General features: G+C 38.2%; 1 protein-coding gene across 6 annotated transcripts in view; it reads left to right on the top strand.

The window, feature by feature from the left end:
* The first annotated feature begins 2,041 nt into the window (after positions 1-2,041).
* Positions 2,042-21,540, top strand: part of LOC306859837 (SLIT-ROBO Rho GTPase-activating protein 3-like) — a 44,714-nt gene continuing 25,215 nt past the window's right edge. For 2 of the 6 annotated variants that reach the window (XR_013783333.1, XM_079401170.1), the window contains exons 1-7: positions 2,042-2,327; positions 15,551-16,024; positions 19,120-19,291; positions 19,741-19,903; positions 20,034-20,096; positions 21,040-21,213; positions 21,348-21,476. Coding sequence is in view for 4 of the 6 variants with exons in the window: in XM_079401170.1 (XP_079257296.1) it covers positions 15,958-16,024; positions 19,120-19,291; positions 19,741-19,903; positions 20,034-20,096; positions 21,040-21,213; positions 21,348-21,476 (768 nt within the window). In the remaining 2 variants the exon portion in view is untranslated. The remainder of the gene's footprint in view (positions 2,328-15,550; positions 16,025-19,119; positions 19,292-19,740; positions 19,904-20,033; positions 20,097-21,039; positions 21,214-21,347; positions 21,477-21,540) is intronic. The other 4 variants (XM_079401171.1, XM_079401169.1, XM_079401172.1 and 1 more) reach the window with 3 other exon arrangements.

Genomic DNA, 21,540 nt, shown 5'->3' with positions numbered 1-21,540 from the left:
GTAAGTCCTTGCTGACCAACTACACACATATATATTGTTTATGCTTAGACACATATACGGTTTCATTATATGTGCACTCTGTTTAATAGTGCTGCTGCTGCACTGGATTTCTCTTTAGGGATCAATAATCATCAATCTTTTTATATCTGGTGAGATTGGGCGGCACTGCAGCTGTAGATGTTTTGCTCAGCTGCGTGTGCAGCTGTGTGTTCTGTCTGGTTTCATGTGTAAATATATATATTGTGTGTGTGTTTGTTTCACATTATAGGATTTAAGGGGCTTAATTTATCTTTATTTGTCACATCCTGAGGATTTTATAGTGAGAGAAAGAGAGCGAACACAGGCTTAACATGAGAGAGGAAGGAAACAAGCACAGGAAAGATGGGGGAGGTGAAGGGGTTGAACTTCTCTTTGCACCTTACAAAACTCAAGATAGGAATTTTACTGTAGCCTACAGTTGGCCAGAAATATCGAATTATTCATTAGATATTAAACCACAAAATGTAAACGATTACATTGCTACATTTATGTTTCATTACATGAGAATTACATTGACTTTTCTATGTGATAGATAGTGTGTTCTGAGCGGTTTTTAAGCATTGCTATGTGTGAGTGTTTTTCGGAAAGAAAAAAAAGCCAAACCCTAAGCTTTATTGTACATTACTACAAATATGGATTTGGAAATATTATTAAAATTGAGTTTAGAATAACAAATAATCTCATTCTAGATATTAAAGGGATAGTTCATTAAAAAATGTGTAATTCTGTCATCATTTTTCATTCTCATGTTATTCCGAAACCTTGACTTTCTTTCTTTCTTTCTTTCTTTCTTTCTTTCTTTCTTTCTTTCTTTTTCTAATCTGTTGAACACAAAAGAAGATATTTTGAGAAATGCCTGTGTTGTCCATAAAATGGAAGTCAGTCTGAACTGTTTAGTTCTTCAAAACCTTATTTTGTGTTTTCAGAAGAAAGCAAGCCATAGGTTACTGGTTTGCAACAACACCACCAGGGTGATAAAATGATGACAACTTTTTCATTTTTGGATATACTATCCCAAGGTCTTCTCATTTACTAAACTAAATTTGTTCTCATGCATATGCAAATTACGCCTGTATTTTTACAGAACGGTGAAAAATATAACTGCCTCTTCTAAATTCATTAGCCAAGCATATTTATGTTTCAACAACCAATTTAATAATTCTGGCACATTCACAAGTCACGACCCTCACACAAGGTATCCTTTTAGCATCTGAAGCTGTTGCTGTCATCATGTGACCGAGTAAATTGGCGGTTTTGTGGGCACCATTTCCTGTGAGGTGCGAACTTGTCTGAAAACTTGTTATGCCCTGCTCTTATTGTATGCATAACAATAATGGATCTAATGAGCTACACAAATATTTGCACATGCATTGCATACTAGATGTGACAGATAAGTCATTAGCACATGACAGCGCGCGCTCGCGTGGTGTAACAACAGTCCGTTCACATAGAACGTGTTGCGTTTGAAAGCGCGGCGCAATGCAATTGAAAGGACATTTATAAAAAGTTGAACTTTTAAGTGGCGAAACGTTCAAGGGTCCACAGAGAAACAAAGCAGTGGAACGAAAAAAATGCGTTCTGTGTGAACCGGCCATTACAGTGCCAGCAGGTGTGTGTTTGTACGGATGCGCCGGCCATTGTTTGTTTGTCACCTAGCTATTACCCATTCAGTTCCTTTTGGATTGGCATTAGTATCAGTTTTATAGCTCATCTGCAAGAACATTAAATGGATTCACGAGTGTACATTAATCGTGTGTATGTGTGTGTGTGTGCAGAGAAAGGGGGGCTGTTAGTCCGCGAGCACAATGCAAGGTCATAAGAAAAGCATTTCATGGCCACAGAGAGGGAGAGAGAAGGAATATTAGGAATGAGAGATGGAGCGAAACGGGAGGGGGGTCTAAGAGAACAAGACAGCGTATTCATATCCATCCCTGTATTTATAGTAAGCCTGTGGGGAGGGGAGGGGGCGTGGCTTCGGTTATGACATTCTCTCTGATTGCCTGAGAGCGGAGGAGACAGAGAGAGAGAGAGAGGCTGTGTTTCAGCACGCGCGTGTGGTGTGTGTGTGCATGTGTGTTTGAACCAAAGAAGGGGAGCTGTTTTCTAGCATTCATGCTTGTGTGTTTCCTCCTTATTTTGAATGCACTCCCTGAGAGAGAGAGAGTCATGTGTGTAGAATGTGTCAGAGGGGGTGAAATCAAACTGGCTGCATAAAATCTGTGTGACTCAAACACAGTGTTCTCTGTGTCCAGCGAGAGGGAAAGAGAGACAGAACCTAGGAGAATGAGGTAAGACTTGGTTTTCTTTATTATTTATGACTGTAAATTCACTGTGCAGTCCTCTCAGCATGACCGGTTGTATGTTTTTGTGTTCTCACTCCACCTCCTCACACACGCAGTGGAGGCTCACTGACATGTTTGTGTATGACAGTGGGATATTTCTTATATGCATGCATGCGTTATTATCCTTTCAAGAGGATGAGTGTGTGTGCGCGCGTGTTTTTGGCAGATGCGTCCATCACGTCCACGCACAGGCTGCGTGCTTTTGCATACATGACTGGTTGTGCGCATGAATGCCACACAGCGAGAGAAAGCCGCTAACTGACGGGCTGCTTCCTCTTTCGGTGTGTCTCAGCATTGATTGTTATCAGGCCGTCCGTCCCACCTCTTTGCTTTATTCTTCCACCTCATCACCTCCCCTCACACCTCCTCTACCTCTGTGGTGTTGTCATTTGGCGGAGGGTTTCCCTGTGTCGCGCTTTCTTATCTCCTGCTATGGCAAGCCATTATAGCATTTAATCTATAAGCCGTACTAGTATCTATTTTCATGCTAGTACTTATTTTTTAGATACTAGTATCTTTTCCATTAAGCACTAGTACTTATTCATTAGATACTAGTTCTTATTTATTAGATAGTAGTACTTATTCCAGTAGTGACTAGTATTTAATTATACTTTTCTTGTTAAGAAAAAATAGAACTAGTTATTTATTTTTTTTAGTTACTAGTAACTTTTTAGACCAGAGATATCCTGAACTTAATAGATACTAGTATTTTTTTAATTTGCATTTCTGCCCAGTATGCTAATCGTATGTTGAATATTAATGAACCAGCAACATATAGGAGAGAGATTAGACAAGAAACGGATGTACCTTTTTTGAGGAAACCACATAGAAAAGAAACAATCATTTGTACACAAGCACATATAAAACCTATTTTGTCAGTTTTGTGAACACTGTAATTTCGTAAACCTGTTTGTTGGTCACTGGTGCTACAGACATTGAATGTTCATTAATGTTCTGTACAAGGCACACAAAATCCGAACCTTATGGTTTTCAGACAAACATTTCTTTATTTGGAAAAAAGGCCAAAATTTATTAATAATAAAAAAACAAACAAACAAACCAAAAAAAAGAGAGAAAAAACAGGTATACTGTACTTGTAGGGCTGCAGGATTTGGTCAAAAATGTTTATATATATATATATATATATATATATATATATATATATATATATATATATATATATATATATATATATATATATATACACTAATAATGATTATGGTTATTTTTTATAAATAAGAACATTAAACAAAATAAGGAATATTACTTTTGTAATAACACTATTTCACTATAATATACAAAACTGAGTATTTAAGAATAAACATAGCTGCAAGAAAAAGAACACTTCTCTACACTGAAGGAAAATGTAAGGATTTGCAAATGTTTACCTCAAAGTTCTTAATTATTTTTGCTATTTTTACTCGTTATTTTGTGAGCAATAACGAGTAATTTCTTTTCATTCATACTCTTCGCCAGAGGGCGCCCACGCACCGAAACGCCACTAGTGAGACTCACTTCCAGGAAATCCCTTATATGGACAAAGACATTCAGCTTTCGGTGTTTATGTAGCCTAGCAGCTTCATAACATGCAGATAGACATTTTACTGATGAAACATGAAGAAAATAAACAATGATTGCGACAATATATGGTTTTATCTGTGTTCTTCAATCCATCTTGGGTATTTTTATAAGAATGAAGTATGTTTAAAATGCAATGTTAATCGACAGCCTTTATCACTGGATAGAATAATATAAAGTGGCATGATTTCTGCCTCATTCTGTTTAATGAAACCGTCAAATCACAAAAGGAACTTATTTCAAACGCTCGACTGATGTTATGATGTGAATTTGGAGTAAAAACGTGTCAATATACTTTTGTTGGACAACGGGTTTGTAATCTTTTCTTTACCAGTAACGTTAAATTAGATACTAGTGCGGCTTATAGATTAAATGTTAAAACTGCTTGCCATACTTCTGCCTTTCATTTTCACACTTCTAATCACCCTTAAAGGAATAGTACATTTTGAAATTATATTTTTGTCACTATTTATGCTTCCTCATTTAGTTTTAAACCTGTACGAGTTCTATCTAACATAAAAAAAGATGTTTAGTAGAGTGTTCATGCTGCTCTTTTCCATACAATGGAAGTGAATGGTTGTCAGGCATAAAGTATGAGAAAAAGTATCATAAAAGTAGCCTATTTGCACAGTATTGCTAGTCATCTGAAGTCATACTATAACTATGTGAGGAATAAACTTTTATTGTTTATTTTATGTTTAGTTTTATAACTTTTTATTTTACATTTATTTTGATCTTTGAAAAGAATCTTCCCTTCTATGTCTAAGATTTCTATATTTGGATTTATATATTCAAATATGAAATCTTTATTCAGATAATAAATGTTCAAGTAATACATATTGAGTTTTACGTATTCAAATTTATTGTCACAAGTAGTTATGAACACTAGATTCAAATACATTTTGCGTCACTGACAACAAACCTACATGAACATGAATGAGATTTAATAGCAGAAATACACCCAAAAATGACAATTCTGTCATTATTTATTCACCATCATGTCATTCCGGACACAAACACAAAACACAAAAGAAGTTATTTTGGTCATTGTCAATTGTCAATGCAATGAAAGACAACGGGGTCCAAATGAAAACTGGACCCTATTGACTATAATTGTGTGGGCAAAATGAGCACTGAGACATTTAAAAAAAAAAAATGTTATTTTGTGTTCCACAGAAGACAGTAAGTCATACAGGTTTGGAACGACATGATTGTGTGTAAATAACAGAAGTTTATTTATTTTTTCTTTTTAAGAGCTAAATTACATTTCAGTCTGCTGCTCACAAAAAGGGAACGTGTGGCTTATTGAAATGATAGTAATATGTGCCACTTGTGGTGTCAGCTTTGCAGCTTGACAGTCTCTGGTCATCATTCACTTTCATTTTATGGAAAAGAGAAGTATCATCATTTTGATTATCATCAACTTCTCCATACAGGTTCAGAACAACATGTTTATGAGTAACAAAGACGGGTGAACTAACCCTTGAAAAGGCAGATATTTCGCAGCTGGGATAGATGCTCCCTTGAAAGAGGTATTGAAAGGTAGATGTATGAGTCTTCAGAGGCAAAACTTGGCAGATAAGCAGAAGAAGAGAGATGTGTTCCCTGTACCCACAGAGCATATCACAATGTCAGACTTCAGGGGAAGTACAGGAAAGACTACAGTGACTCAAGCTGCTTAATATGGGATTAGTGTGTGTGTGTGTGTGTGTGTGTTTTCATGTACACATGCTGAAAAGGAGCGACAGTGCAGGAAATGGAATCGTGATTGTCAAATAAGCAGTCTCATCTCAGCATGACCTCTACTCAGCTCCTATTTACTGCTCTGAGCTGTCCCTCGAAGCTCTTGCTATCTCTTAAAAATGTTATAGCTCAGGAGTTGCTCTTTCATAGCTTATGTGAGGTAAAATCTCAGTAATGATTTCAGACATATTAGACTGATTTCCGAAGCATCATGTGACACTAAAGACTGGAGTAATGGCTGCTGAAAATTTAGCTTTGCTATTATAGAAAAAAATATATTTAAATAGAAATCAGCTATTTAAATTGTAATAATATTACACAATATTACTGTTTTTACTGTTTGTTTCATCAAATACATTTTTGATTACTTTACCCATTCCTCAAGAGAAAAATCTGAGCTGCAGGAGACTCTATCACATTGCCGACTTGGAAAACCCATTGAGAAGCTTCAAAGATCTCATTTGTGATATTTCATTCCTATTGGCAGCCACCAGAGCAAGGCATATCTTAATTAACTTATTAGTCTCAGGCAATATTTGCTAATTGCTTTTGCAGAAATGCCTTTTTTCCATAGTCCATAACATGCATGTTCAGAATTATGCTCAATTTAATGGCTCTTGGTGCAATTGTGATGTCATTTCATTATTTATCGTAGGTAATGAACAATAGCAACAAGATTTGTGGACAGACACACATCTGAAGCTTTCTCTAAACAATGATATGTGAGGAGTAACTGTGTCACGGATGTGGTATGCATTATCAATGGACACATCACTTGAGTTTCTGTACTGTTGTGTAGGTAGTGATGTTGTGGTTTACTGTTGTGTAATTAGATGAGTTGGTGTGTTTCCATTTTGAATGGCATTTAACGTTATGGTATGTTGCACTTCAAAGTGTGACTTTAGTGTTGTACTGGCATATTGTCAGGATAGAGTGTGTGGGTGCTGATGGGAACATACATTGTGTGTTTTAGCTGTGATTTGCATCTCCTGTACCGTTTAAAAAAAGTTGTAATACTTTTATTCAGCAAGGATACATTAAATTGATCAAAAGTGACAGTAAAGACTTTTACAGTTGTTATTTAAAGAGAGTTCTCCCCAAAAATTAACATTTTAGAGCTGCACAATTCTGGATAAATTGAAAATCATAATTTTTTTTTTCTCAAATAGTGTTCACAATTCTACCATGATTCCGAACTAAACTAAATAATGTGACAAAATATTAATTGCTGGAGTCTATTTAAAAGTATTTAGTTATTTTGAATGAATTATTAAATATTTTAATATATAATAGCCTATATATATTTAAAATTCTTAAAATGATTTAATGAGCCAGATTTTAATATTAAAATTATGAAAAAGTGGTTTGAATGAATGACTCAATGGCTACGTTTACATGCAACCAAATAATCTGTTTGTAATCGGATTGACGGCTCAATCGGAATGAAAAGCCTTCATGTAAACACCTTAATCGATCCGACTGAGCTCGATCGGAATGAAATTTCGATCTGATTGAAGGGGGTGGTTTATTCCTTTTCTAATACGATTGAGAGTGCATGTAAACACTCGATCGGAAACTGAAAAGGACCACACATGTGCAGTGACGCAGAAATAGTAATGACGTACGACGTGCGGAACGAGTGGTTCTTCCTTTTGATTATGGTGTTGTATAAATGCGTGTCCTGTCATTATAAAACTCTTACTTTCACTCGGCAGTGAACTCGTCCCACCAGTTCTTGTTTCGGATTCTCATCCACAGACAACCCCTGCATGATAAATATGAGCAGCACGGCAGAGTGGTTTATATGTAGGCTATATTTATCCAGAAATGGATAAATATTAATTCTTCTGTTAAAAACAAATAAAGAAACAGTGTAGGAGAGTGATTTATTCAGTGAGAAATTCTATATTTGTGCAGTGTGCGCATGTAAAAAAAAATCAATTCCGATTTGAAGCGTGTGACACATAAGCGCTCACATCAACCTGGTCACTTTATTTAGCGTTCATGTAAACACTACATTCGGATTCATCAATCGGAATGAATTCAGTCCGATTGAACCAAAAATTGTGCATGTAAACGTAGCCACTGACTCACTCATTAATACTTCTCTTGTTTCATTGTTGGATGAGTTCATGTATTTGAACAAATCTCTTGAATGAATGATTCAATGACAAATACATTTTTAACTGTCACTTGTCGCCACCTAGTGGTAAAACAATATAATCAACATAAAGTGAAGTGACATACTGCCTAGTATGGTGACCCATACTCGGAATTCGTGCTCTGCATTTAACCCATCCAACGTGCACACACACAGCAGTGAACACACACACACACTGTGAACACACACCCGGAGCAGTGGGCAGCCATTTATGCTGCGACACCCGGGGAGCAGTTGGGGGTTCGGTGCCTTGCTCAAGGGCACCTCAGTCGTGGTATTGAGGGTGGAGAGAGCGCTGGACATTCACTCCCCCCACCTACAATCCCTGCCGGCCTGAGACTCGAATCCGCAACCTTTGGATTACGAGTCCAACTCTCTAACCATTAGGCCACGACTTCCCTAGCGGAAGTCGTTATTTGAACGTTATTTGAAACACTAGTTACTTTCAAAAGGTGATTTGCTCTATTTTGATTTCTACTATAGACATCAATGTTTATATCTGAACTATAAACTTTTATCCCTGTATTTCTGTGATCATATGATTAACTGCAAAACAGAAATAATACGGTGAAGTTGGAAAGACTGTTTGAAGCTGTTTTTTACTTAAACAATGGTAACCGTCTTCTCTCTGTGTAAACGGCAGTGTGAACGCAGATTTGAATGTTATGGGTAAGATTTGACACCGGTGAATCGTTGTCATTTAGAAATTAGATAGCGTGGGTGTCTGAATCCAGATTGCAATCTTTTAACGATTTATCGTACAGCTCTAAATTTGTTGGCATTCTGTCTCACCATCACCAACATGTTGTTTCAAACTCATATGACTTTCTTTTTTCCTTGGAATATAAAAAGAGGTATTAGAACGTTCAAGCTGCAGTTTTCCATGCATTCAAAAGTAGATGTCAAGCTCCATAAAGACAAAAAAAGCACCAGCTCTCAACCAATTTTATGAGGAAAGTCTTTTGATGCCATACCATACAGTAGCTTTGTGTGAGGATCAGACTGAGATTTAAGTGATTATTAACTGAAAATGGTGTCTTGAAAATCATATTTGACAACCATTGTAACAGCTTATTATCGCCTGTTGTGTTCCACTGAAGAAAGGTCATACTGGTTTGAAATGGCATGAGGGTGAGTAAATGAACTTGAACTTTAATACTGGGGTTAGCTATACTCTTAAAAAACATTTTGTGATGCAGTAATATTTGTGCCTTTGTCTGTGTGGCGGGAGCATTGGCAATGAGAGAACACAGCAGAGGTCTCAGCGGTGGTGGCTATAAGTGTGTGTGTGTGTGTGTGTGAAGGTCCCTGTGGTCTTCTGCTCTTAGAGATAAGACCAGAGCTCAGCTTCTTCCCAGCCTCCACTGGGAGCGTAAAACAGGATTGATCCCATGGATCTCCAATTCCCCTCAGTTTCTTTAGCTCAATACAGTAGACAGATCAAGTTTAAACAGGCACATTCACTCAGTCAGGACACCGGAGTGGTTTCATGCAGGCATTTCAATGTTGGATCAATATATGTACTTTGCTTGCTTATGTGTAGCCGACAGTATATGTATACATATATTTAAAAATAGAATTCACCACCACTATTATGCTGATTTGTGAATTGCTAAATAGATTATGCAATTAGATGAGCAGACACCATGTGGGATTTTATTTATAGAAACGCAGGCTTGGATTTTTTTTCATCTGATGTAGATTACAGTTAAAATGCTTCAATCCTTTCTATAAAATACAGAAACTACTGCCAAGAGTATATATCAAAAACGCACTGACATGCAGCAGTGCCGGCATACACTAATGCAATAGAATTCAACCCCATTGTGCACAAATCCGATTCAGCTCTTCTGAATCAATAATAGCATTATCATAATGAAGTCTTTGCTGAGTTCTGATTGGCTGGCTGAGGCTTTTGACCTCTAAACAGTGAGATGGAGGAAGTGAAAGCAAACTGTCACGACCACTCAATGACTGAGAGTATATGATCTGCCTTTTGCATGGAGTCAGTTGACAAGCAAATGTGTTGCTTAAAAATTGTCTATACTATTAGTATTATGGATAATGTGCAATAATTATGCCATTTTGATATTGATATTGATACCATTGTTAAATTAAAAGCTTTGTGTTCATGTAACGCTTGAAAAAAATGTGGTTAAAGATTTACTTAAAAACCACAATTAAAATAGTTGCTAGTAAATTTCACACGTAATTACAAAGAAACGGCAAGTAACACATTAAATTAAATACATTTTGAAGTAGAAAGACTGAAATTGTGTTTAGTTGTCTAATGTATCACAATAATAATTATTAGGTTAGGGTAACAGTCTGTGTGTGTGTGTGTGTGTGTGTGTGTGTGTATGCATACGTACAGTTAGGTCCATACATATTTGGACACAGGCACAATTTTTATTATTTTAGCTCTTGACCAAAACATATTGAAGTTGCAGTTTTATAATGTTTTATAATATAATATGGGCTTAAAGTGCACACTCTGAGCTTTAATTTGAGGGTATTCTCGTCATGATTGGGGGAAAGGTTAAAGAATTACAGCTCTTTAATATGTAACTCCCCCCTTTAAAGGACCATAAGTAATTGGACCGTTGTGGGCTATTCCTTCATTATTTCTGCATCAGTTAAGCAGGTAAACGGTCTGGAGTTGATTCTTAGTGTGCCATTTGGATTTGGAAGCTGTTGCTGTGAACCCACTTCATGCGGTCAAAGGAGCTCTTCATGCAAGTGAAACAGACAATTGTTAGGCTTCAAAAACAAAACAAATCCATTAGACAGATAGCAGGAACATTTGGATTGGCCAAATCAACAGTTTGGTACTTTCTGCGAAAAAAGAATGCACTGATGAGCTCAACAACATAAAAAGGCATGGACGTCCATGGAGGACAACAGTGGTGGATGACCTGAGGATCATCTCCATGGTAAAGAAAAAAAAAAGTGAAGAACACTCTCCAGGAAGAAGGTGTGACACTGTCAAAGTCTACAATCAAGAGAAGACTTCACCAGAGCAAATACAGAGGGTTCACCACAAATTGCAAACAAGGCCAGATTAGATTTAGCCAAAAAACATCTAAAAAAGCCAGACCACTTCTAGAAAAGCATTCTTTGGACAGCTGAAATTAAGATTAGAATGACAGGGAAAAAAAGTATGAAGAAGGCTTGGAACAGCTCATGATCCAAAGCATACAACATCATCTGTGAAACATGGTGTAGCAGTCTGATGGCATGATGAGCATGCATGGCTTCCAGTGGCACTGGGTTAATAGTGTGTAGTGATGATGAGACAGAAGACAGAAGCAGCCGGATGAATTCTGAAGTGTATAGGGATATACTGTCTGCCCAGATTCAGCCAAATGCAGCAAAGTTGATTGGGTGGCACTTCATAGTACAAACGGATGATGACTCAAAACATACAGCAAAAGCAACCCAGGAGTTTTTGAAAATAAAAAAGTTTAATATTTTGTAATGGCCTAGTCAATCTCCTGATCTCAACCCGATCGAGCATGCATTTCATTTGCTGAAGACAAAACTAAAGGTAGAAAGACCCACAAACAACAACTGAAGTCAGCTGCAGTGAAGGTCTGGCAAAGCATCACAAAGGAGGAAACCCAGTCTATGGTGAGGTCCATGATTTCCAGACTTAAGGCAGTCATTGTCTGCAAAGGATTCTATACATTCTAAACAAAATATTAAAAATTATCATTTTATTTATGATTACATTTATTTGTCCAATTACATTTTAGCCCCTGAAAATGGGGGCTGTGTAAAAAAATGGATGTAATTCCGAAGCATTTTGTATTATATTTTTGTTCAACCCCTTGAATTAAAGCTTAAAGTCTGCACTTCAATCACATCTTCATTCAAATCCATTGTAGTGGTGTATAAAGGCAAAAACACAAAAACTCAGTCAGTGTCCGAATACTTCCAGACCTGACTGTATATACAACCCAATTCCGGAAATGATGGGATGTTTTTTAAATCTAAATAAAATGAAAACTAAAAGACTTTCAAATCACATGAGCCAATATTTGTTTCACAATAGAACATAGATAACATAATTTTATACACAAAATTAGCTCATTTCAAATTTGATGCCTGCTACAGGTCTCAAATAGTTGGAACGGGGGGGATGTTTATCATGGTGTAGCGTCTCCTCTTCTTTTCAAAACAGTTTGAAGATGTGTGGGCATCGAGGTTATGAGGTTCTGGAGTTTTGGTGTTGGAATTTGGTCCCATTCTTGCCAGATAGGTTTTCAGCTGCTGAAGTGTTCGTGGTCATCTTTGACGTATTTTTGTTTAATGATGCGCCAAATGTTCTCTATAGGTGAAAGATCTGGACTGCAGGCAGGACAATACAACACCCAGAGTCTTCTACTACGATAATAGCTAATTGTAATAGCTGCAGTATGTGGTTTTGCATTGTCCTGCTGAAATAGACGTTGTCTGGAGGGCAGCATATGTTGCTCTAAAAGCTTTATATACCTTTCAGCATTCATAGTGTCTTTGAAAACATGCAAGCTGCCCATACCGTATGCACTTATGCACCCCCATAGAGATCCAGAGATCCTGTCAGCGATCCTGGCTTTTGAACTGAACGCTGATGACACGCTGGTAGGTCTCCCTCCTCTTTAGCCCGGGGGAAACAGCGTCCGAGATTTCCAACAAAAATTTGGGCTCGTCTTACCATAGAATCATCTTCCACTTTGAAACAGCCCAATTAAATGAGCCTTGTCCCACAGGACATGACGGCGCTTCTAGACCATGTTCACATATGGCTTCCTTTTTGCATGATAGAGCTTTAGTTGGCATCTGCAGATGGCACAGCGGATTGTGTTTACAGACAGTGGTTTCTGAAAGTATTCCTGGGCCCATTTACAAATGTCAATGACAGAAACATGCCGATGAGTGATTTAGTGTCGTCTGAGGGCTGGAAGACCACGGGCATCCAACAAAGGTCTTCGGCTTTGTCCCTTATGCACAGAGATTTCTCCAGTTTCTCTGAATCTTTTGATGATGTTATGCACTATAGATGATGAGATTTGCAAAGCCTTTGCGATTTGAAGTTGAGGAACGTTGTTTTTTAAAGTATTCCATTTTCTTTTTACGCACTCTTTCACAGATTGGAGAGCCTCTGCCCATATTTACTTCTGAGAGACACTGCCTCTAAGGCTACGTCCACACGAAGACGGGCTTCTCCGTATCTGATCTTTTTTTTTTGCCTCAAATTCCGTAAACACTGAGTCGTCTCAGGAAATATCTGCGTCCACACGGAATCACTGAAACCGACTGAAAACGATGTAGTACACATGCCAGACCAATATGTGGCACTGTAATTCTGCCACAGAGATATATAAATATCTCTGATATCTGAATATAAACTATATATAAATATCTGAATATAAACTAACACACAAAGCAGAAGATTTTGCTTTAATAAAACTAATGAGCTCAGTAGGTTCTGCAGCACGAACACAGGCACGTAGTCTGACATTGTTGTTGTTGTTGTCGCTGTTATGTGACGCAGCGGTGTCTGATTAGGGTGAGACGTGGGCTGATGACGTCATCGTTTCAGAAAATATACGGATTCGCCGTCCACACGAAAACATGAAACCGGCGTTTTCAAATTTATCCACCCTGGGACCCGGTTTCAAAAATGATCGGTTTCACCCTTCGAAAACGCCGGTTTCGTGTGGACGAAACGCCTATACGGTAAAAAATGTATGCGTATACAGAGAAACCCGTCTTCGTGTGGACGGGGCCTAAGACAACCCTTTTATGGCTAATCATGTTACAGACCTGATGTCAATTAACTTAATTAGTTGATAGATGTTCTCACAGCTGAATATTTTCAAAATGTCTTGCTTTTTCAGCCCTTTGCTTGGTTGCCCCCATGCCAAATTTTTGAGACCTGTAGCAGGCACCAAATTTGAAATGAGCTTTTTGATGGATTTATCCGTTTAAGCATTTATTATGTTATCTATGTTCTATTGTGAATAACATATTGGCTCATGTGATTTTGAAAGTCTTTTAGTTTTCATTTTATTCAAATTTAAAAAGCCTCCCAACATTTCTGGAATTTGGGTTGCATATACATGGATAGGTTTCATTGTATTTGTGTGTGTGTGTGTGTGTGTGTATATATTAGGCCTATATATATTAGTATTTTATTTGTTTACATACATGTTTTGAGCATTAACCAACGTCAGAGAAACATGAATGTGCAATGCTATAAAATTGATGAAATATGGCAAGGCAAGTTTATTTATATGGCACATTTGGTACACAATGGTAATTCAAAGTGCTTTACATAAACGGAAGTAAAATAATCATAAAAAATTACAACAATAAAACAAGGAATATAAAAACTTTTAAAATGATTTAAAAATAGATTTTAAATTAAAAGAGTTTAAAAATAGAAAATTATTATATATAAAATACAGTACAATCAGTTTGGAAGATCTGGAAAATCATTAACTTAAAACATCATATCTCAATTCTGAAAATCTCAAATCTCTGAAGTGGTTTGGCTCACAAAAGTTTATGAATCCCTGACCTAAAATGTATATGCACACCAGCATGTTTAAATGCATGCATGAGACAAATTACTATGATGAGAAACCTTTTTAACTCATTCATGTAAATGTATGTCCATTAATTCACAATGTGCAGAACATTTCTGTGTGCGTTTCTCAGGTTACTCACCATATATGTGTGGTACCTAAATTCTTAATGCACAGACAGTGCTTGAGCAGCACTCTCTGGTCTGACTATGAGTGTGTGTGTTTGTTCTGAGAGCCATGATGACTCAGGTCCCTCCACCCTCTCATAAGACCAGCGGCCATCACTAGCGCAACTCACAGGAACTCTAGCACACTTCACCCTGCCGCCCTACAACAAACAATCAGTCACGTAGACCGAGTCAGAGCTTCTAAAAATTCCTCCTTTCCCTGTCTAATGTGTTTAAGGCCTTTAATTTGAGTTATTAGCTCATGCTTTAGAGCAGTTGTTCTCAGCAGTGGGTTGCTACCAAAAATTGGATCACAGATTTGTCTGATTGGTTTGTAGGCAGCATTGACCATGCTAATTGTGAATAATAAAATGTTAGGATAGCAAAATAAACAGACTTCATAAGAAGGAAAATGCTCCTATATCGTTCGTGGTTGATGTCAAAGACGGTGTCCAATTAGACTCTATTTTTGATGCAAATTCATCTGTCACTTGGTGGAAGCAGCCAAACTAGGCAGATGCCAACATGGATAGGTTGCATTGTGCAAAAATAAATACAATTATGGTACTTTGTTGGGTTGCCACTTGACATTCATTTAAAGTAAACCCTGTTGAGAACTTAAGAGGTTTGTTTTTAGAAGCAGTTAAATGTGTGGATAGTTAATTTAGGATTGACAGGATGTCTTGATGTGAGAATCTTTCTGAATCGCACACACCATAGAAGACAAACAGGATGTGGGCAGGTGTGCTCTGTTCGCTTAACCGTTTTTATCTTCTGGAAGTGCCAGAGACACGTCATACTGAACTAACATCTCTCTTCCTCTCCTGTATCTCTTAACTTGTATTCACTTCCATATTCCATTTATGGTTTGTTTCTATCTTGTACTCTGTCTTCGTCACACCTCTTACCATAATTCTCTTCCTGTGTCTCTCTCTCTGTCTTTTCCAGGCAAGGAAAATCACATTTAACCACAGTCTCAGGAAAGAGTAGTGAAAATCAGGCCCCTGCAACGTTCTCTGCTCTGAAAACGAACCTTTAAATGCACAGACTCAGTGCTGAGAGAGAATTGCTTAGATTGGAACTCCCTCCGTGTTCACAAACTCACACACACAAACATACACGTGCACAGAGACTTCCCTGTTTCATTTCTGCTGAGGGCTCCAGACCGAATGTGGCATGCCTTTCTGCACTATAATGGAAATATAACTCGTTTCGCAAAACAAAACCCACCAATACATTGATACTGGAATTAGAATAGTTTCTTTGTGAAGAAGAACAAAACCTTTTCGTGATCATCTCAGACTGTGAGTCACTGTGAACAAGTCAACAGGAGCGCTACACCAGCGAAGGAGAACATGACATCACATGGAAAACTTCGAAAGGAAAAGGGGAGTCTGGCAGAGTATGAGACTCAAATCAAAGGTAAAAACTTGCTCTAACACTCTCTCTCTCTTTCACTTGACTAGTTATTACAGACTCTACATGTAATGTTTGTTCTATGTGTGAGATGTAGGCCTGCACTGTGATGTACAGTTGGGCAAAAAAGTATTTAGTCAGCCACCAATTGTGCAAGTTCTCCCACTTAAAAAGATGAGAGAGGCCTGTAATTTTCATCATAGGTACACTTCAACTATGAGAGACAGAATGGGGGGAAAGAATCCAGGAAATCACATTGTAGGATTTTTAATGAATTAATTGGTAAATTCCTCAGTAAAATAAGTATTTGGTCACCAACAAGCAAGCAAGATTTCTGGCTCTCACAGACCTGTAACTTCTTCTTTAAGAGGCTCCTCTGTCCTCCACTCGTTACCTGTATTAATGGCACCTGTTTGAACTTGTTATCAGTATAAAAGACACCTGTCCACAACCTCAAACAGTCACACTCCAAACTCCACTATGGCCAACACCAAAGAGCTGTCGAAGGACACCAGAAACAAAATTGTAGACCTGCACCAGGCTGGGAAGACTGAATCTGCAATAGGCAAGCAGCTTGGTGTGAAGAAATCAACTGTGGGAGCAATTATTAGAAAATGGAAGACATACAAGACCACTGATAATCTCCTCAATCTGGGGCTCCACGCAAGATCTCACCCTGTGGGGTCAAAATGATCACAAGAACGGTGAGCAAAAATCCCAGAACCACACGGTAGGGATGGCTCGATACCATAATTTTGGCTTCGGTACGATACCAGAATGTAGTACCTCGGTATCGATACTAAATCGATACCATAGGTGACAAATAACCAGCCTCAAAAGATAAGTGAATTAAAACAAAATTATTATTAATAATAATAATAAAAACAGATTCATATGTTAATACCTTTGTATCAAACTGTAACAAAAAACCTAAAGGGAACATAGGTTACATTTTGATGTTGGAGAAAAAAATAAATGGTAATAAGTAATAACTGAAGTAATAAGATGAAAATATATTCAAATCTTATCTTTTCAGTGCAAACACATAGTGCAAACTAAACCTACCGGAAACATAGGTTTCATTTTGAAGAAGTTTGAAGAAAAAAAAATAGCACTGAAGTTGCGCAATTGATGCAACAAATGTTGCTTTATTGTAAAGTGTTATTCTAACAGTCAAAGTAATATTCAAGATCATGTTATTATTTCACTCTCTCAGATTGTTTTCAGATTTCAGACTCAACCAAAGAAAAAGCATTAAATATAAATCTCACTCTCTCACTTGCTTCATATTAGCGATCAGCAGCGCGTCAGAAACATTCCCTTCTTATCATTGATACTAAAATGAATATAGCAAAACTCTTGCTCAATTCATATCCAATTAAAATTTGATTGTATGAAATGCAAGTGCATGCATTACGTGACCAAAACTTCATTGATTCTAGCGTGTCTCACATGCACATTTGCGCTTACTGTATTACATCTGAATGTGCGTTGATCAGATGTAAATAAAAGGTCAAATCAAATCTGAACTTATGAATGATGCACTCACCTTTCTATCTCTTAATTCTTTGAAAAGATCAGGATGAGCAAGCGACAAATGCTTAAAAAGATTTGATGTGTTCCTGTGCCAACATGATTTAGGCCTATAGCAACGCTTGCATACAGGTGCAGTAAGGTCAGTTCCTTCACCTTTGTCATTTGTTTTTTATCCAAAGTAATGCCATATTTCACTTCTACTGTTCTCTTTATTTATTAATTTTGGGTGCGCTGAGTTTCATCTGTTTGATCCATCGCATTGTTCTGTTGTCACATTTACCAGTTGCGCAGCAATTTGGGAAGCACTGCCACCTACAGGTGCATTTTGCAACAGCAGCGTATGAAATACCGAATTGAGCATACTGTTTGAAATATAATATATACCGGTATTTTTACAGTATCGGTGTACCGCGCATCCCTACCACACGGGGGGACCTAGTGAATGACCTGCAGAGAGCTGGACCAAAGTAACAAAGGCTACCATCAGTAACACTACGCCGCCAGGGACTCAAATCCTGCAGTGCCAGACGTGTCCCCCTGCTTAAGCCAGTACATGTCCGGGCCCATCTGAAGTTTGCTAGAGAGCATTTGGATGATCCAGAAGAGGATTGGGAGAATGTCATATGGTCAGATGAAACCAAAATAGAACTTTTTGGTGAAAACTCAACTCGTCGTGTTTGGAGGAGAAAGAATGCTGAGTTGCATCCAAAGAACACCATACCTACTGTGAAGCATGGGGTGGAAACATCATGCTTTGGGGCTGTTTTTCTGCAAAGGGACCAGGACGACTGATCCGTGTAAAGGAAAGAATGAATGGGGCCATGTATCGTGAGATTTTGAGTGAAAACCTCCTTCCATCAGCAAGGGCATTGAAGATGAAACGTGGCTGGGTCTTTCAGCATGACGATGATCCCAGACACACCGCCCGGGCAACGAAGGAGTGGCTTCGTAAGAAGCATTTCAAGGTCCTGGAGTGGCCTAGCCAGTCTCCAGATCTCAACCCCATAGAAAATCTTTGGAGGGAGTTGAAAGTCCGTGTTACCCAGCGACAGCCCCAAAACATCACTGCTCTAGAGGAGATCTGCATGGAGGAATGTGCCAAAATACCAGCAACAGTGTGTGAAAACCTTGTGAAGACTTACAGAAAATGCTTGACCTCTGTCATTGCCAACAAAGGGTATATAACAAAGTATTGAGAGGAACTTTTGTTATTGACCAAATACTTATTTTCCACCATAATTTGCAAATAAAGTCTTTAAAAAGCAGACTAAGTTATTTCCTGGATTCTTTCCCCCCATTCTGTCTCTCATAGTTGAAGTGTACCTATGATGAAAATTACAGGCCTCTCTCATCTTTTTAAGTGGGAGAACTTGCACAATTGGTGGCTGACTAAATACTTTTTTGCCCAACTGTATTTATAGGCAGTAGTAGGGATGCTGTCTTCCCTCATCCAATCAGCTCTCAGCCCCAGGCCAGGGACACTAGTGCAGGGGGATACAAAGTCACGCCACTTTTTGTGAAAACCATCCATATGTGATCTCTTTCCCTTCTGTCTCTTTGCTCAGAGGTGCGGGGTCAGCTCTCAGAGCAGCTAAAAATCCTAGACGCGCAGCTGGAGGTCAAGACACAGCAGCTGCAGGATCTAAGCGAGTACCTGCGCAGACGGGGGGAGATTGAGGCAGAGTATGCCCGCTCTCTGGAGAAACTCAGCGAGAGGTTCACTGTGAAGACCAAGAGGTACTCATCCTGCTTTTAGCACTGATGAAGTCGAACTGAGATGTGGCCTAGTGTTGTATAGCTACATATCAATAGATAGATAGTTTGTGTGTATGAGTGAGTCAATGAATCATTCATGTAACCGAATCATTCAAACACATTGGTTCATTCAGTAACCAAATGTAACGGTCTCTGTGAGTGATAGAGCTGCACGAGTTCTCTCTGGTGATGTATACCAGACTTTAACCACTTAGTCCACTTAAACCACACGTAAAAAAAAAATAATAATTATTTGCAAGCTCACATTCAGATCTGCCTCCATCCAATCAACAGCTGATACATAGAATCAAGTCAACATATTTTCTTTGTCGATAATCAGTTTCACTCGGATTTGTCACAATACAGAAAAAATCTGTCACCATTTCTGTTACATTGCAACTTTAACCTTCTCTTTCATTCTCTCTCTTTAGGAAGGAGCAGTTGGACCTGTCGGTGGCTCAGTGCTGGTCTGTTCTGCTGACCCAGACCAGGCAGGAGAGCCGAGATCACAGTTCACTGAGTGAGCTTTGCTGCAACACACTCACGCAGCGGCTTTCACACTGCATGGAGGACACACACCGCCTGGCAAAACGGGTACAGAAATCTCTCTCAGATCTGACATCTGAATCCCTCTCCTTCTCTTCCCCTCTTATTTACTGAAATAACACAAAACACAACCAAACCATCTTCCTTATTTCACACTGACTCTTATTTTCTCTTTCAGAGCAAGGAGGTGGGACTCCAAATGCAGGATGAGCTCTTGAAAGTCACCATAGAGCTGCAGACGGTAGGTTTGGAGGCTGTTTTGCTGTGAACATGCTAAATTTACACGGAGGAACTCACTCTAGTGAACTGAAATAGTCCAAATGGCATCAGCTTTGAATTACATCATCTCACTGCGGCCAGAAACTGCGTGATTTAAACTTGACTAAATAACACATGATGCACATATTTGCTCATGCATTCATGATTGAATGTGTCTGCTTGTCTTTCTATAAACCCTTAAGTTACAGTGCATTTTGGTCCATCCTGTAGCACAAAAAGCCCACATGCCCCCCCTGTTTTCCTGAGCTCATTTCTAGCTGTGCTCGGTTCAGAGCTGCAAGATCAAGCCCACTGACCCTGGCTGACAGCAGCTGTGTGCTCTCTACCCTCCAGTAGACAAACAGCTTGCCTACCACAAGTGTCTTGGCTCAAGGCTCAGTGATTTTATGTTTGTGTGTATGTTCTTTTTGCAGTCTTACAAGGTATTTAATGTCACTAAAAATAAATCTAACAATAAGCTTAAAATATCTGGTGTATTATGTTAAAAACAATTAAAAAGATATGAAAAAGATATAAAAAACTAAATGATAATACTTATATAAAATCATTATATTTAAAAATAATTCTAACACATCAAATAATTATATTAATAAAATATAAATAACAATAATAATTATTATTATTTATTAATTTTTTAAAATCCTATTTTATTGACAATTCTAACAATAAGCAAAACATTATCTGTCTAATGTTACTATAAATTAAAAAACAAAAATTGCCCATGGAGTAAAGTCTACCGTGTTTGAAGGATGTTTAGATATTATTAGGCTATACAATACAATGAAGTGAAGTGACATACTGCCAAGTATGGTGACCCATATTATTGTAAAATGATTAATGCATATGAATTAAGAAAATAACTTTTTTTGCTGTGCACGTTGTGAAAGTGTTTTCATTTCTTACAGGCTTTGAAAACTTACCATCAGTACCACATTGACTGTCTAGCTGCTGAAGGTAAGCTCAAAGAGGCCACACGATTGGAGGAGAAACAGACGGGCAAGTCAGCCGATCTGGGGCTCAGCCAATCAGGAGGGCAGAGGCGCAGCTCTGTGAAAAAAATGGAGAGACTGATGGAGAAGGTAAAATCAGTGGTTTGTAAGAATGAAAGACCGTGACATCCGAAGCTTTGCTCTGTGAAGATGACACAGGAAGAGCAATATCTCACTTTATCTCTAACCCCCCAGTTTCCACTGTATGTGTGTTTTCTTTACAGAGACAAGGCAAAGTACAGGAAACTCAGCTGAAGTGCACTAAAGCTCGTAACGACTACTTGCTCAACTTGGCAGCAGCTAATACCTCCATGAATAAGTACTATCTGCAGGACATTTGCACTCTGATTGATGTGAGTCTGAAACACTGCTGTCCCATTACCATCTGTCTAGACACTCTTTAGGATGACATTAGGA

This window comes from Barbus barbus (assembly GCF_936440315.1).
Source record: "Barbus barbus genome assembly, chromosome: 40".
Classification (NCBI taxonomy): domain Eukaryota; kingdom Metazoa; phylum Chordata; class Actinopteri; order Cypriniformes; family Cyprinidae; genus Barbus; species Barbus barbus.
This window is presented reverse-complemented; position numbering and strand designations above follow the sequence as displayed.